The 15,223-nt window shown below is 44.7% G+C and overlaps 1 protein-coding gene across 1 annotated transcript in view; it reads right to left on the bottom strand.

The window, feature by feature from the left end:
* Nucleotides 1-15,223, bottom strand: part of LOC119023374 (metabotropic glutamate receptor 4-like) — a 194,465-nt gene that overhangs the window by 126,858 nt on the left and 52,384 nt on the right. Inside the window, exon 2 of the mRNA XM_037105261.1 lies at nucleotides 9,935-10,937. Within this exon, the coding sequence (XP_036961156.1) occupies nucleotides 9,935-10,468 (534 nt within the window). The 5' untranslated portion in view covers nucleotides 10,469-10,937. The remainder of the gene's footprint in view (nucleotides 1-9,934; nucleotides 10,938-15,223) is intronic.

Genomic DNA, 15,223 nt, shown 5'->3' with positions numbered 1-15,223 from the left:
CCCGCTGGTCCTTGCCCTATTTCTTTGAAAATTATAGCCTGAATGTTCTGTTGTTCATGGTAAATCCCAACTGCCTCTGACCAGAAAGCGGGTCCCTTTGTGTGACACAGCGGTGACTCAGGGGAGGCCTCCATGTTGTCTCATGTGCTGGAAGGCTGGACGACGTCCAAGCTGCTTAGCCTGAAGGCGGCCAAACTTTCTCTTTCTGTCCCCACTGCAGGGTAGGCTGAGGATATCGGCTGGCATCAGGCTGACAGAACAATCCCTTTAAGATCTCAGGCGGCTTTGCAGTGGCTGTGTGACTTCTTCTTCTTCTCTCTCTCTTTTTTTTTTTTTTTTTTACAATATTGACCTTTTACTTGCAGTTTTTTTTTTTATATATTTATATCTGTGAAGAAGAAAATTTAGAGGCTGCTGTGCCGAATTAATGAAATCACTGAGCTCTGCGTTCATCAGTCATCTTTCGCCAGCTGACACTGACACTTCTCAAGTTGAGGAAAAAATGAAAAAAAAAAAAAATCACTGGCCAAAAAATCAATACGGAAGCTGTCATGGCACCATTGATTACATCTAATTTTAAATCTGCTTGAGCCGCTGGAGGTTTTTCTGGTTTCTCCTCCTCGTGGCTTCCACAAACCTTTGTTTAAGTCTGGGTAAATCGTAAGCGGTGCAGCCTCACACAGACAGGACAGTGATGGATGGGTGGGTTGATGGTGAGATTATGCAGGTGAGACAGCTCCAAGACTTTAATCCCACGTTCTTTTCAAGGCAGCTGTGTTGGCTCTGCTCTGTTTGTTGGATTCTGCTCTGACAATGTGATTTTTTTTTTTTCTCTCTCTTTTTTTTTTAAAAACTTTCACAGACAATCCAGAGCAGGGTACCAGATGCACATCTTTGAATGTTTGAGATTGAAGAGTTACAATTGCACTGTGGGTATTGTGACACCTCCGACACAGAGGACACAAGCAAAAAAAAAACCTGGCGTTTACGTTGTGCGCGTCCTCGTCCCCTCTCGGCTTTGAGAAATTTCACAGCAATGCTCAGCAGAATGAAATTGTGCATTTAAAAAATGAAAAGTCATCCCAACCCCCCCCCTCCTCCTGCCAGCGTCCCCTCAGTAGACATGTTACTGCGCACTAATTAAATGCCAGAAATTAATTTGAGTGAAACCCGGCATGTCAAGAAAAGAGGAAGCACAGGAGGAGACAGCCACACAGTAGCTTTTTGTCACCGCGCTCGGTGATTACCAGCAGTGGTTTCGGATTGCCTGGAGAGGGGTTTACAAACGGCAGGAGACGGCGGATAGTTATAGTGCCAAGAATGAAAAGGCAAGCTTCTGGGCAGCCTCCTCTCATGACTGTCCTGAGAATTGACCGCTTGGGCCTGGGTGGGAAAGAGTGAGTCGAATCGGAACTAATCCTGAACTAAAGGAGCCGCTTCTCTGTCGCCAGAGCATGGTAGATGGGGGACGTCTGCAATCTGGGGTCGAAAAAGACAGCTTCATGGATTTGGCCAGCTCAGTCGTAAAAAAAAAAAAAATTTAAAAAACAGTTAAGTTAAGGGGCACAGATAAAACCGTGGAAGCCTCTCTCGCCTGTGAACACAATCGCTCGCTGCTTGTTTTTTAAGGCATTTATTTGATTCGCCTCCCTGTTTGTTGGACTTTTTTTTCCGCGTGTGGAGGTTTTCGCCGAGTATTGTGGGATTTGTCGGGCACGGGCGGGTGGGTTTCAGGGTTATGGGCTGCGTGAATGAACTAATGTAGCGCAGGGTGCACCAAATTACACTTAGCACAGGAAGGGAGTGAGCGCAGTCAGAATCAATTCTCCTATCCGGACTTCTCTCTCTCCCCACAATTACCACCCAGTTCCAGGGTGCTGAGGCTCAGTGAAGGTGACAGGGCGCACCTTGGGAGCACTGTCCAGGTTTGATAAAGCACCAGGGCGTAACATCGGGCTGTACTGCACTCTGACGAACGTTAGTCTCCATCATCACAACAACTACTACCAAATGTACGTGTGTAAAATGGTTATAAAAACAAGCACTGCATGTAAAAAAGAAACAGTGTGTGTTGAAAATGCATTTGACTTCACGTTATATTTCTTATTTTGAGAAAATACATTTGAAATAACAGTGCATGTCTCTGTATTTCCCTCGGTTTAATGCTCAGTTATCTGTAATCCATTGCTCTGGCCTTCCAGGTAATCTATTGCTCTGAACTTCTCAGCTGATATCTGAAATCCATTGCTCTGGTCTGCCAGGTGATCTATTGCTCTGGTCTTCCGTGTTTTCCTGTAAAGGGAGAATGTTGTTCGTTCATGACACTTTGGACTTGAAGCCAGCAACATCATGTCCACTTCATTGCTTTCTACTTTAACATGTGTTACACGCATGTGGAGGTTACAAACGTCAGTCCTTAAAGGGGGCCATGTAGTGCTAATCACGGCGTTTTCCATGACCGTAGCGGCGAATAATGTGTCTGTGTTGGAACGTGTGCTGCTGCACCTACTGCACGATAGGAACAGAAGGAGGACAAGGAGGGAAGAGAAGAGGCGACGAAGTGTCATGAATATGCTGATGCGTGCGGACATGTTTAGCCACAGCCTTGTCAAACTGGTAAGCTGTGGTTATTTTTGAGTGTAAGTGAACCAAACACAGAGGTTTTAGCTTCCTCCCATTGTCTCACGCGAGAGCACCCGCAGGCCTCTAACGCTCAGACTGTAGCTCGGGCCTGCGTTGCCTTTACTACTTTTTTTTTTATTAGGTGACACATTCCATAAAGCAACAACATGTGAAATCAATTTTGCGTAGCTTGAAGCACTTGCACACTTTTGTGGACTTCCATGTTTCGGGGCCCTGAATCATACCCAGCAGAGTTAGCGACTAGCTGGTGGACAGTGGAGCGTTAAGCAGCGAAGGGGACAGATTTCTCCCTCAGGAGCTGGTGGACATCACAAACTGACAGGAGAGTCAATATTGAACTTTTATATTTAATTTTTCATGTCACCAGTAAAAATGGCCTCAGATGAATGCTAATGTCTGGAAGATGTGTGATTCGAAGGGCTGCAACTAGCAATAATTTTCATTGTTGATTAATCAGCCATTATTTTCACAATTAATTGAAAAAAAGTGTCATCAAATAATTAAATTAAAGAAGCTGCAAAAACCAGATGTTTGACATTCTGACATTTATTTCAGTGAATTTATTGATTAATCATTGCAGTGATCCACTGGGCGACCGATTAGCAACTAGTGAGGCTATTACAAAACTTAAAATGTCACAACGTTGTTCCTTCAGTGGACGTGTGCCATAGCTTAGCTTTTGCTACGTGCAGCCAGCTCACACCCTTTTGAAAGCATCTCTGTTGCTTCACAGCGGCCGTTTACACACAACATTTTGATGCTGACAGCAACAGCCGATGATTTGTACCTTCATGGCTACATGACCATTAACAAGCGAGAGCGAAAAGCACATGTGTGCGTGTTTCTGATAGCTTCTAAAGCTTTCAGCGTTTCCTGACTGTAGGCTGTGGGGGTAATCCAATAAGAGCCCTGTCTCAACACATTGAAATGCTGAGGGGGAGGAAGACACTGTGCCTGAGGGGGCCTCTGCCTGTGTCTCTAATGAGGGAAGAGAGAGGCGGATGCAAGGTCTCTGCTTCACAGACAGCACAACAAGCAACTAGTTAACCCTCTTCATTCTGCTGTGAGTATACAAGGCTACCTTCCCCTGTTTTCTTCCTCCCATCTGTCTCCACAGCTCCAAGCTCACTCCTCCACAGAGGAGAGACTTAGTCCTGCACACCGGCTCTGCCTGCTTGTACCTAATTTAGAGGGCTGCCGTGTGGAAGTCACCCCCCCTCCCTTCGTCTGAGAGCTTATGATTGTCTCAGCAGCTCAACTTCGATACCTGAATCGCAGCGTATGCTCCTGCACTTTCTGCACCGCTGCAGCAATATCCCTCAAGTCAGTCGGTATAGATGTTTTAAAGTGAGGTATAAGAGGCGCACTCAGAAGCTTGGAACTTTAATTACATTCACTCTGTCTCGAGTATCATAAGCAACTGACCACTAATTACCTCAAGTTCTGGTGCACTGTGCTCCCTGCTTATACAGCAGCAGCAAAAAAAAAACAAAAACTCAGCTGATGAGAACAGACCGGGCGCTGGACCCAGCGACGAGGGGATGCAGAGAGGGAGCTTTCAACCCTGATCCCTGGGCGTAAATTACGTAACAATATCGTAAAATATTCATGACACACCATGGGGACGGAATCCTGCCTGCTCTGAAGTGCTGAGCAAACACTTTGCCCCTCAGCCGCTCTAAGACTGCGAGGAGGATAAGGAGAAGCCCGAAAGGAAGGAGCTGAAGAACCACAGAGAGGGCCAAGCCAGTTATTGTCAGGAAACAAATTCTCCTTCAGAAAAGCCTTGTGAGAGTAGCGACGTCGGTTCCAAAGATATATATCGAGGGCATGTTGTGTTTTAGGATATGATTTCATGCGAGCGCTCTTTGCATGCGTTCAGATCATCAAATAAACATGACATGTGGGCAAGAAACAAACAAACAACACAACACATAACACCTCAGTAGGAGCTGCAATGAACTATTATTTTCAGGACCAATTAACCTGCCAATTTGTACTATAAAACGATTAGTCTCTCGAAATGCTCATCAAGTTACGTCTTCAAGTTGCTTCTCTTCTCATGGTCAAAAGCACAAAGACACTTTTGACGATCATCATTAACAAATAAAAACAGCAAATCATTAAATGTAAGAAGCTATTAACAGCAAATGTTTGACACTTTTGCTTGACAATGACCGAATCGATTGTCAAAATAGTGTGCAACGTATTTCTCAAATCGATTATGTGAACAATGCGCCTCTTAACAGCTTATTAATGTTTAAATCATTGTGCAAAGCAATCTGTATGCATCTTGAGTTTTGATGTAAATCAGCTTAGGTAGAGCACATTACATAGATTAAAAGGTTGAAGGGAGAAGTCGAGCCCAGACTTCTGAAGTCATTAGAGGGAAGTGGTGAGCACCGGAACCTTCTCCGCCACTCAGGGGAGCCCTACTTATGATTTTTATGCGACTTTAATGATGGAGAAAAGAGCCGGAACCTGCCATGCTGTGCCACGCGAGCGTTCAGCATTAGCTTTACTTTTTAGTCGATATCCTTACGGCAAGAGCAGAGGTTTGCATTTAATTGCAGCAGAGTGGTTTTTTGATGGGTCCTGCAGACTTTTACCGCCTGAAATTCAAATAATATTTGTTGGAAGGAAAAAAAAACCTGTATAGTGACAGGTACTTAAAAAAAAAAAAAAAAAAAACCCTCCCTAGGATATTATTACATTGATGCCACAGATACCATCAGTCTTTTGCTTCTGTGCCTCATGAGATATCTTGTTTGTTCTGTTTTTTCTCCTCCTAATTAGTTTGTGAATAGCTGTAATATTCATAACGCCAGTAACTTTCTTCCAAACTCACCAGAAGTTCCTGCGTTCCCACCAGAGCCATGTGACGATGAAAAATTTATTTCCAGTTCTCTATAAAGCATCCGTCTGGCATTTTCAGCAGTGAAATACTGCGTCTCTACTGCAGTGTCACAGCTTGTGTCACCTCGACTTCCACTCGTTATGGTTCCTTCCTGGTACCTGGTGTTTTATTTGGCATCACCTCGGTCGCGGTTCTAAGCGAGTTGAGCTGATACTACACGGTGGAGTGAAAGCACTGCAGAGCTGAAGCATAGCTAGAAGTTCAGGTGGACCTGTGAGATATTAGATATGAAAGTTATGTCTACTTTTAATTCTACTGTAAATTCCCATATGAGGGCCCTAGCAACCAAAAAATAATCGGAAACACTTTATTGATCCCCTTGTGGAAGGCTGGGTTGCATTTTGGCGCTATCACCCAGTCGCTGTCCCTGACAGAAACATTAGACGCAACAATTATTTTTTTGCCTTAAACAGCTTAATTCTTGTAAGAATAACCTCAACAATGCTAAATGAAACAATGCAATCAAGCAAATTCAGTGATAACGCCACAGTGTTAAACAGAGGACGGTGGATGGTAGAGATGATGAGCTAAAATTAAGCACAGTGGGAACATTTCATCAACTTGTTTACATCATTAAATGTGTTAGCATGATGATTTAAATGCCGAGGAGAAAATTACAGAAACAAGAGTGCAAATTAGCTTCAACAAGGAGTCATGTGAATCTGGCTCAGTAATGTAAACTGAAATACGGGTACGGGGGTCGACTTCATGACCTGGTGCAGCATTAATATTATTAAAAGATATTAAACCCAGTTTTCTATCCACCTGGGGCAGCATCTGGGCCCCATACAAATCACATTTTCATGGCTTCTTGTTTCCCTATCAGTGTGATTCATGAAAAATTGTTCCGCCTGTCGAGTGCAAAACAGAAGATAAGTTGATTAAAGGCTTTTAAGCTTCCCCGTTCTCCTCCGTGTTAATTTGGACTTCTACAGGAATAAATGTCGAGAGAACGATGTTTTAAGAGAGCTTGACGCCAGTGTTGTGAGCGTTTTGGGGGTATTTTTCTGTGCAATTAATGCTATCTACTTGGCATTTGGTGTGACATTATGAAAAACCACTGAATAGAGAAAGAATAACAATAAAAAGTAAATAAAAGATAAGCCAGAGGATGATGCTCTGACCTGCCGCGGTTGTCAAACACAGTGTTTTCCGTTCAGTGACAGTAGAAGGTGTCTGTTTTTCAGGGTTATTTAAGCATTTATCTGTCAGACTATTTGTCGTATGAACAGACTGACTGTGAGCCGGAGAAAATGTTGATCAGATCATTCCTGTCGTACAATTGACGCTTCTTAAGGTCCAATACCAGCTAAGCAAGCCAGGTACCTAGATAAACCTCAGTCAATTTTCCTGTCTTTCTGTATAGTATATGCTATTTGCACATAAGAAAACCAAGCTATCCGTATGGTTATAAGATGATGCTAGGAGGTCTCTAAAAAGCATCACTCAACACCTTTCAAATGCAAAGGGGAATATAGTCAAAGGTAAATCACCATCAGCTGAACCTTAACACCACGGGGCCAAACCCAGCAGCACGGGAGCGATGTTTGCTGATAATTGTGTCAATTTCTTGAAGCGATATTGTTCGACTCCCTGAAACATTCTATTTAACACTTAAAAGGACTAGCATTGCCATGTTTGTTAGTGTAAAATTTGCCCAACAACAGTATTTAAGGGACAGTTCATTATCACAATGTTACATATTCACACTGATGTAATCTTGGAACAATTGTGCTTTTTTTCCCTTGTGACCAACCTGCCTCTTCACCATCCATGTTCAAAGCTAAGCGTGCTGCCAAGTTGGTGTTCCGAAACAAACCTTAAATGTGCCACTGACTTTCTGAAACTTTTTTTAAAGCTGAATTGAGTGTGAAAGTGCTGTGTTTGTCTCTCCCCCCCCAGCGTAAGCCAATTCTCCATTGGTAGGTGGATGCATTTGCACAAGACTCTCTTACCTAAAAGCCTGTTTTCCCTCCTTCCAGCTGCTGACGCAAAGACTCGGAAAGAAGCCACTCGTGGTCTTTCTGCTGCGGCACAGTGATATGCAGAACATGCTCAGCTAATGGCTGCTCAGGGTACCACTGAGTGCTTGTATCATGTCAAGGACGGACTGGAGATTCTAAGATTGTACCTCGCAGCGGTACACGGCCATCCAATGCTTTTGTGATCCTCCAAGATAAGTTCCAAGTAAAGTAAGTAAAGACACAGAGGCAAAAGCTCTTGAGTTTCCTGCTACTTCTGCTAGAGACTTATGTCGCTGTCAGATATCAAAGTGTATGTACCAGCTAGATGCTTGGATTTTTTATTTATTTTTATTTGTGGAAAGACGGGGTTTTCAGTAACCACCTTGAAATACAGTGTTTCCTCCGTCCCTCAGTGGGATTTGCCCATCGTGCTCGAGGTCCTGTCAAGCAGGCTGTTCAGGCCCACTGGGCAGATACCTCTAAGGCCATTGTCCATCAGAAATGGATCCCTGCTTCCTCTGACCTCGACCCGCGGGGTGAATAATTTGCGCTCCCCTCCGATCCGTCTAAGCCGTTCACCCCATCGGAGACAGAGTCGCACTGTGCTCACACATAACTCCTTCGTTGCCCGAGAGCACTGAGTGTTGGATGGGGCGGCTGAATGCCCTTTAGAGAAGTAAAAAAGCAAAAGAAAAACTAAACGATTTGTTCCCTCTGCAGGATTTGGCATGCTGGTTGGAACACATAACAACTCACTGGCAAAATCTTGCCCAAACAGAGGCTAGCCAATTAGCTGTGTGAAGACGTCTCGCAAGCCTCTGAGTGGACGGGCAATCCCCTGGGCAGTCATGTGCCCTCCGCAAGGAGTCTGGCCACGGAGTTGTTTGGTGGAACATTCGGGGGTGGAGAGATGTGCGCTAGCACAAGGGCCAGCAGTCATTTCAAGGTTTCAGGCGGTTCTGGATAATGCTCAGCAGTGTCATGAGGTGTGGACCACTGCAAGTTTATTTTTTTTACTTGTTGGAGATGTGTGCATGTACCTCTTCCCACCTGTGCTCGGTACTAACATGATGGTGTCAGGACTGCAGTGTTGCTGCTTTAGTACAAAAGTCTGATTGTGGACAGGTTGTTGTTGACAGCCTGCTGTGGAAACATCATCCACAGATTTATATATATAAAACAAAAATCCTGTGCAGGCTTAGAGGATGTTGGCATGTGACACGGAGCGCCGGGGCTGTGTACTGGCCAGCCTATCTTTGAAGACAGGCTGCTGCTTGCCTCTGCGGTGCTGAGCAATGAGACAGTTCCTGTGTGAGATATGTCACCAATGTCCTTTCCGCTCAGCGGATGATAATAATACCCCTGATGGTGGAAGTTGCGTGACAGGTCTGCACTTGTGGATGTAGAGGACAAGGGCTTGTGAAGGCTGAACACTGACGCAACCCTTGTGTTTCCAAAAAATCTCCAAGGATGTTGGAGTGACGGAAATATTCACATTAAACAGGCTAGAGTCTGCTTGAATAGAGCGATGGCTACAAATTGTATTTCTAAAATTGGAACTCAAGTGGGAGCTCTACCAGGGTTCTCTGTCACTTGACGCATATACTTTGATGCTCATAAATATATTCATATATGTTAGACTTGGTATAATAAGCCTAAAAAGCCCATACTCACCTGTGTTCCTAGAACATGGGGTTACAACAAGTCACCACTCTCTTTGTTCTGCAGCTTGTCTAGCTTGAGTATTGGGATGTTATTTTGAAAAGACAACCGGTCTTGACACAGTTCTTATCCTCATTAGTTTGGTCGTGGCCTGTAGTTCGCTTTGACAGCTCTGAGCAGGTATCACATGAGCCCTGTCATATATTGTTTATGATCTGCTCTCATTTGCACATTATATTTGCATCTGGTGAGCCAAGCACAACACAGAGGCTCATTTTGTGGACTATATTCAACAGCAGTGCGATGGGCTCGTGGTGCCATGCATGGCTTCCTCGAATTAATGAGAAGAAGGCAACACTGAGGATTCTTGGCAAATTAGTGTCATTAGTGAGGAGAATTATGGTGTAATGATCAGCGCATAGTTTTCTGGACAGTGGTGGGGGAGAAAGGAAAAAGTCTGAATATGATTTGAAAGCTTCTGAGGAGAATAAAAAGGTCAAGGCCATAAAAATACAGAGACTGGGCAATGTCATCAGAAACTGATTATATGTTTTTGTGTCCATCTGATTCCATTAACGCGAACTCTGCTGACAGTGTGGTGATAATGACGTCGTGAACTGAAAGTCTGAGCTGTAAAAAAAAAAAAAGCTGTAGGCATTGCGCTGTAGGGAATTATATAATACATCCATGCTGTGCAACCATTGGATGGAAGAAAGGGTAAAGAAAGGAAGCTGTGAGAGAAACTGACCTTGAAGAGACGCAATATGTTGGCTACCATGATTGACACGGAGCTGGCAGACGCACCAATCACTCCCACCACTCGCTCTGGCTTAGTGATGATGGGCGGCCCACCGCTGAGACACTTGACATCGGTTGAGTCTTTCTCAATCAGCGCCTGGACAAATGTCAGCGACTGTTCCAGAGCATGGGTGTCCCGGGAGCAGGTGTCCAGGATACGGGCCCCGAGGGTGATATTAGGCAGCAGCTCGTTGTCATTATTGATACGATCCAGGGCAAATAACATGGCCTCCAGCCTGTGGATGCCCTTCTCCTTCTTCAGCTCTCCGCAGGCTTTGCCGTCGTTCCCCCTCGCGTGCACCGGGAACAGCCCGCCCAGAGATATGTCCCCATCAATGCGTATTGAATTGAGGTGAGTGTGGCCCGGCATTTTGGGCTTGGCTGCCAGGGCGATCAAGAAATAACAAGTCAGCAGCAACGCCCGGCAGCAGACACTTCCGTGGCAGCCAGTCCAGGCTCTCTCAAAGCCTCCTCGAAGAGTCATAATGAAAGGCTAAATCTGCATCCAAATACAAATTCAGGTCCTTTGAATGAAATGAAAGGGGTGTGCACACATATACCCACACACACACATACAAAATGTCCTGGAGGTAAGCTGCGGTGTTTTCTTCAGAGCGCGGCCGTCTTCAGAAGCCTCTTCTCATGGTTTCTAGCTCGCCGGCAAAACTGGGTAATACTAATTATGCAGCCCTGCTCTCTTTATCTCTCACTCTTTCTTCTCTCTGCTTTGTGTTCCCCTCTCTTCCTGCACCTGAGAGTGGTGGCTACACGCAGCAACAGTGAGACAGGAGTCCGCGGAGAGCGCTCTCTCAAGGCAGGAACAAAGGTGTGAAGTTTCGACGCTCTTCCCTGCCTCTACAGAACCACTCGGGTGCGTTCGGCTCTCCTTCCCGTTGGTTCTTGATGCAGGCAGGAAGTCACAAGTGGACCCACCGGATTCTTCAGCAGAGCTCCTGCGGAACAGAGAGGACAAGTGTTAAGACGCTGAGGAAAACAACAGAGAGAGCAACTCTTTTATGCATTTTCTACAGAAAAAAGGACACGAACGATGAAGTGGAATTCCATTGATCTGATCAACAATAGATGGCTCATTGTGTTTATGCAGGTTGTGTAAGCCTGCTGAGGTTTTGTCTTTTTATTGCTGAGTCTCCCACAGAGCTCTACATGAAGTCCACGGATGGGAGACAAGCTGCTGCTGTCGTACTCTCCATACTTTAATTGACATCGTATTCAAAACTGCTCGGCACACTTGCATTCACTGGAGAGTCAGAGTTCCCGAAGTAGCTACAGGAACGTGAAATTTAAGCAGAAAAATAATACCTGGACCCGCCTTCTAGCACAGGAAATCTGTTCTGTGTTGCACCCATGCCTCAGCTGCTTTCAGAGCAATGCAATGAATTATTTCTGTGCGCCTTGAGCATAACTGATTCGCTGCTGCTTGGCACGGTTCCACGGACTTCATAACCGCACACTGCTCTGCTCGTGTGCAACCTCTCCGGCGTTTCACCGAAAGGTTACGAAATATGGCGCTAAAATTAATGGCAATGGGGTTCCGATAATCAAAGGAACATCATTCTTCGAGTTACGAACATCTTTGCATCGAGGGTACTCTCTGTGTGCATGTCCGTCCTGTCAACAGTAGGCCGGCTTCCTCCACAGTGCCGGACTAATAGAACGGTCGATCTGGACACAGTGGGAGACGCCTGCAGCTCTGCCTCCCTCTTTTCCCTCCCTCTCTCTCTCTCTCTCTCTCTCTCTCTCTCTCTCTCTCTCTCTCTTCCTCTTTCTTTCAATTGACCATCACACACATATCTGTCAGGCTTCACTTCATGCTGCTTTTGTATGCTAACATACAACCTCCCGCCGTGGCGCGGCCCGTAACAGAGGACACGAGGGCAAATTCCCGTTCAGGATCACAAAGTTGCGCTCCAGCGCAGCAGCTGTCGACAGCATCGCTGCGGAGCATTTGTGTCTCGCAATTATTTTAACATAATGGCCCACAATAATGGCTCTTTTAATGTCGAGTACATATTTGTAGAATGATCTCGTTGGAGCGGCGGTGTCAAGAGATTTCCCATGAATTAAAGAACGCTCCGCTGTCTGCTACTCACATGTGCATCCGTGCCTTCTCCTACTTTGGATATCAAATCAAATAATAAAGATGCCCCGCTCTTACACTACACAGTGGCCTGTCTTGTGCTGCTTTTCTCCCACCCTGCTGAGAAGCAAAAGGAGATATTTATATCATCCAGCACAGATCATCCCCCTAAAACACAGCATCCATAATGGATGAAGGCCTACCAGTCGCTTCAAAACGTCTCGTTCCAGGGGAAAGCCTTGAAGAGAGGGAAGAGGAGAGGGGGTGGCTGCGTAGGCTTTGTCTTTTGTAAGAGAGTTAAAACAAACTCACAGGTAGAAAAGGGAATTTCAAAGGGATGCCCCAGTAATGATGATGGAGCAACAGCGTTTTTTCAACCACTGCAAACAGACACTTATTTTTTTCACAAAAGCACCACGTGGAAGGAAATAATCTTACTCCGGACTGCTTGACTCATGGGTGGCACTGAATGTAGCTTTCTGATTTGATAATTGCATTTCTCGTCGTTGGAAGGGGTAATAATGATGTTTGATCATTTCCAATGAGATCACAATCAAAGCCTGAAAATTAAGCAGGAATGCTGCAGGCAAGGAATGTGCATCTTGTTTCAAATCAGCTTATCCTTCCTCGTCGAGATCACAAACTAATCAAGCCACAGTCAGGATGATTGCAGTGGGCCGTCTTGAGCGCTGGACAATGCTTTGGTAATTGAGTCGGTTTTTAAAAGAGTGAGCCTTGACATCTCTAAGATGAAGTCCTCCCTGCCTCTTGAGATCTTTTTGGAAAGGGGTTGGCAGCAGCGCTCCTTCACTGTCATCACTCTGTGATACACCGCATGCACACTGGCAGCTTTACCAGATGTTTAGTCACGAGGCCCATATGGGCAGTGCAGATAAACATCAGCTGTCTGCAGAGAGAGGGAGCTGGGGGAGATTGCAGAATCCACAGAGTAACCGTCTCCCCTCACTGTCAGGAGGAGGAACTCCAGCTTCCTTTGCACTCGACCACAGACGGTCCCCCGCTGCTCCCACTGCGGTGACTGACAGAGCCGGAGGTTTTTCCTCCGACATAAAGGGAATTATACAGCGTTATGTGAGGTTTCTGCCAGAAAAGTAGGGTGACCAGATCCCAACAAAACCAAATGCGGGACAAAAAGTGTGTTTTCATGCGACAGTGTGGGACACATTACAAATGCTAAGAGGAATTTTAATATGATGTCTAATTAACTTTTTAAAAAAAAGATTTTTATTCTGCTCCTTCGCTTGAAACACATTGTGCCCCTCTTGTTGATTCAGTAGCATTCTGCTTTTTTTAAGAGAACATGACATTTCTTTTTCCTCTCATGACCATCGCTAGCCACAGTCCCTGTCTGCCACAGTCTGCTGACCTGTGTCCAGTGCAAGTTATTTAAGCTGCTGCTATGAGTCCTCATTGTACCTGTTTGTCCTTTTGTGGTAGTTTCCATATTATTTAACCTAAATCCTTCCTGTTGGGGGTCACACAGAGAGCAAAAACAAGGACAGGTTAACCCGTCTGCTGTTTGTTCGACATCAAGCCTTCCCTGCTTTCTCTACAGCCTGTGGATAAGAGCCAGAGAGCCAGATAAAAAATGCCGTGCAGTCCCACATAAAGAGGGACATCTGGTCACCCTACAGAAGACTTGTTACGCCCGGGGGTGGAGGGGGAAGTTGAGCGAGCGACGTGTCACTCAAATGGCGATGGCTAGTCCACCGTAAAAGGTTATGGAATACGTTTTTTAGAAAAGGATACTTATTTGTCAGCATTTGTGCGCATTTATGTAGTTGAGTGACCAGCGAGCATATCGCAAATCACTTCAATTCAGTTAATTTACTGAATGTGCTGCACTTGAAGGTAACATAAGTAAGCAGCCATTTTCAGACATTTCATTCTCAATTAAAAAAAAATGTCAATGATAAATCAAGTAAAGGATCATATTTTATGGCTACCGGCAAATGAGGACAAAAAGCAAATGAGGACAAAGAGCACTTCGCAATTAAAGTCTTTATCTATCCATCTTACTAATTGTTTCCAGGGCGATTAGTTGAATTCTTTGGAGCGTTTTTTTCTTTAAGTCTGCATTTCAGGAGCACGACACATGCCCCGCTCTGACGTTTTAATTGAGTGCAATTTACTTAAATTTGTAACAAGCATGGCAAAGTTTAATGCCCACTAGAGAGTGCCTCTCTGGGATTCAACTCAGTATCGGAGAGCCGGGAGAAGATAAAATGCTAAAATTAGGGGACACATAAAAAACTCCCTCTGAAACAGTTCAGAAAAGTAGAAGTATTTTTTTTTCTGCCAAACGATCAAAGATTGCAGACATCAATTTCTAAATTTTGAATCAGCCACCGGCTCCTAGCCAGCCACCGCCGCCGAGAGGCGGAATGACAAGCAAACTCCCACCAAGCCAGACTGCTTCTGAAGCAGCTCGGCCAGCAACAAGCAACTGAGAAACATTTTAGCTATTGTTTATGCAGCAAGGTCATTATTATGCTGGGTGTTTACCCAGGCAACAACAGTATACATACAGACATATACAGAGTGTCCTATTCTTCTTCCCTGTTATGTTTTTATCGTGTTTTTTTCACAAGGATATAAACATAATTGCACACCAGCATCATTATCAATTCTAAGTAAAAAGGAAAAATAGAAAAACAGATGCTGAAAACGTCATTCAGTCCTTTTTATAGTGGCCAGAATAAATTACACATTTAGAGTTAATTAATCTGTTTTTTAATTCTACAGCTAAAAAAACAGTGAAATGATTTATAAACTATTAAGCAATTGTAAAGGTTTATAAACAGCAGTTTATAGCACATTTTCTCCCTCTCATGCATCAGCAATCGTGCAAATCTTATTGCTTGAAGTTTCATCTGGTTCTGACCTTCTCTCCTGTGTAAAGTAGACTCTTAGCTGCATGTATCTGAAAATATCTTTGTTTTGTGACATATTTTCCCTTCAAGTCTTGAAAACTCGTTACAGAGTCTCCTACTACACGAGAAATTGGATGAATACTGGAAAAGCACCAAAAAAAAAATGACAGGCGCCGCAGCTGTTATCTGCATCCACTCCATCCCATCTTCAAATGTTGACCCTCAAACATCGTCAGCAGTCGTGAGG

The sequence above is a fragment of the Acanthopagrus latus genome, chromosome 7 (genome assembly GCF_904848185.1).
Source record: "Acanthopagrus latus isolate v.2019 chromosome 7, fAcaLat1.1, whole genome shotgun sequence".
Classification (NCBI taxonomy): domain Eukaryota; kingdom Metazoa; phylum Chordata; class Actinopteri; order Spariformes; family Sparidae; genus Acanthopagrus; species Acanthopagrus latus.
This window is presented reverse-complemented; position numbering and strand designations above follow the sequence as displayed.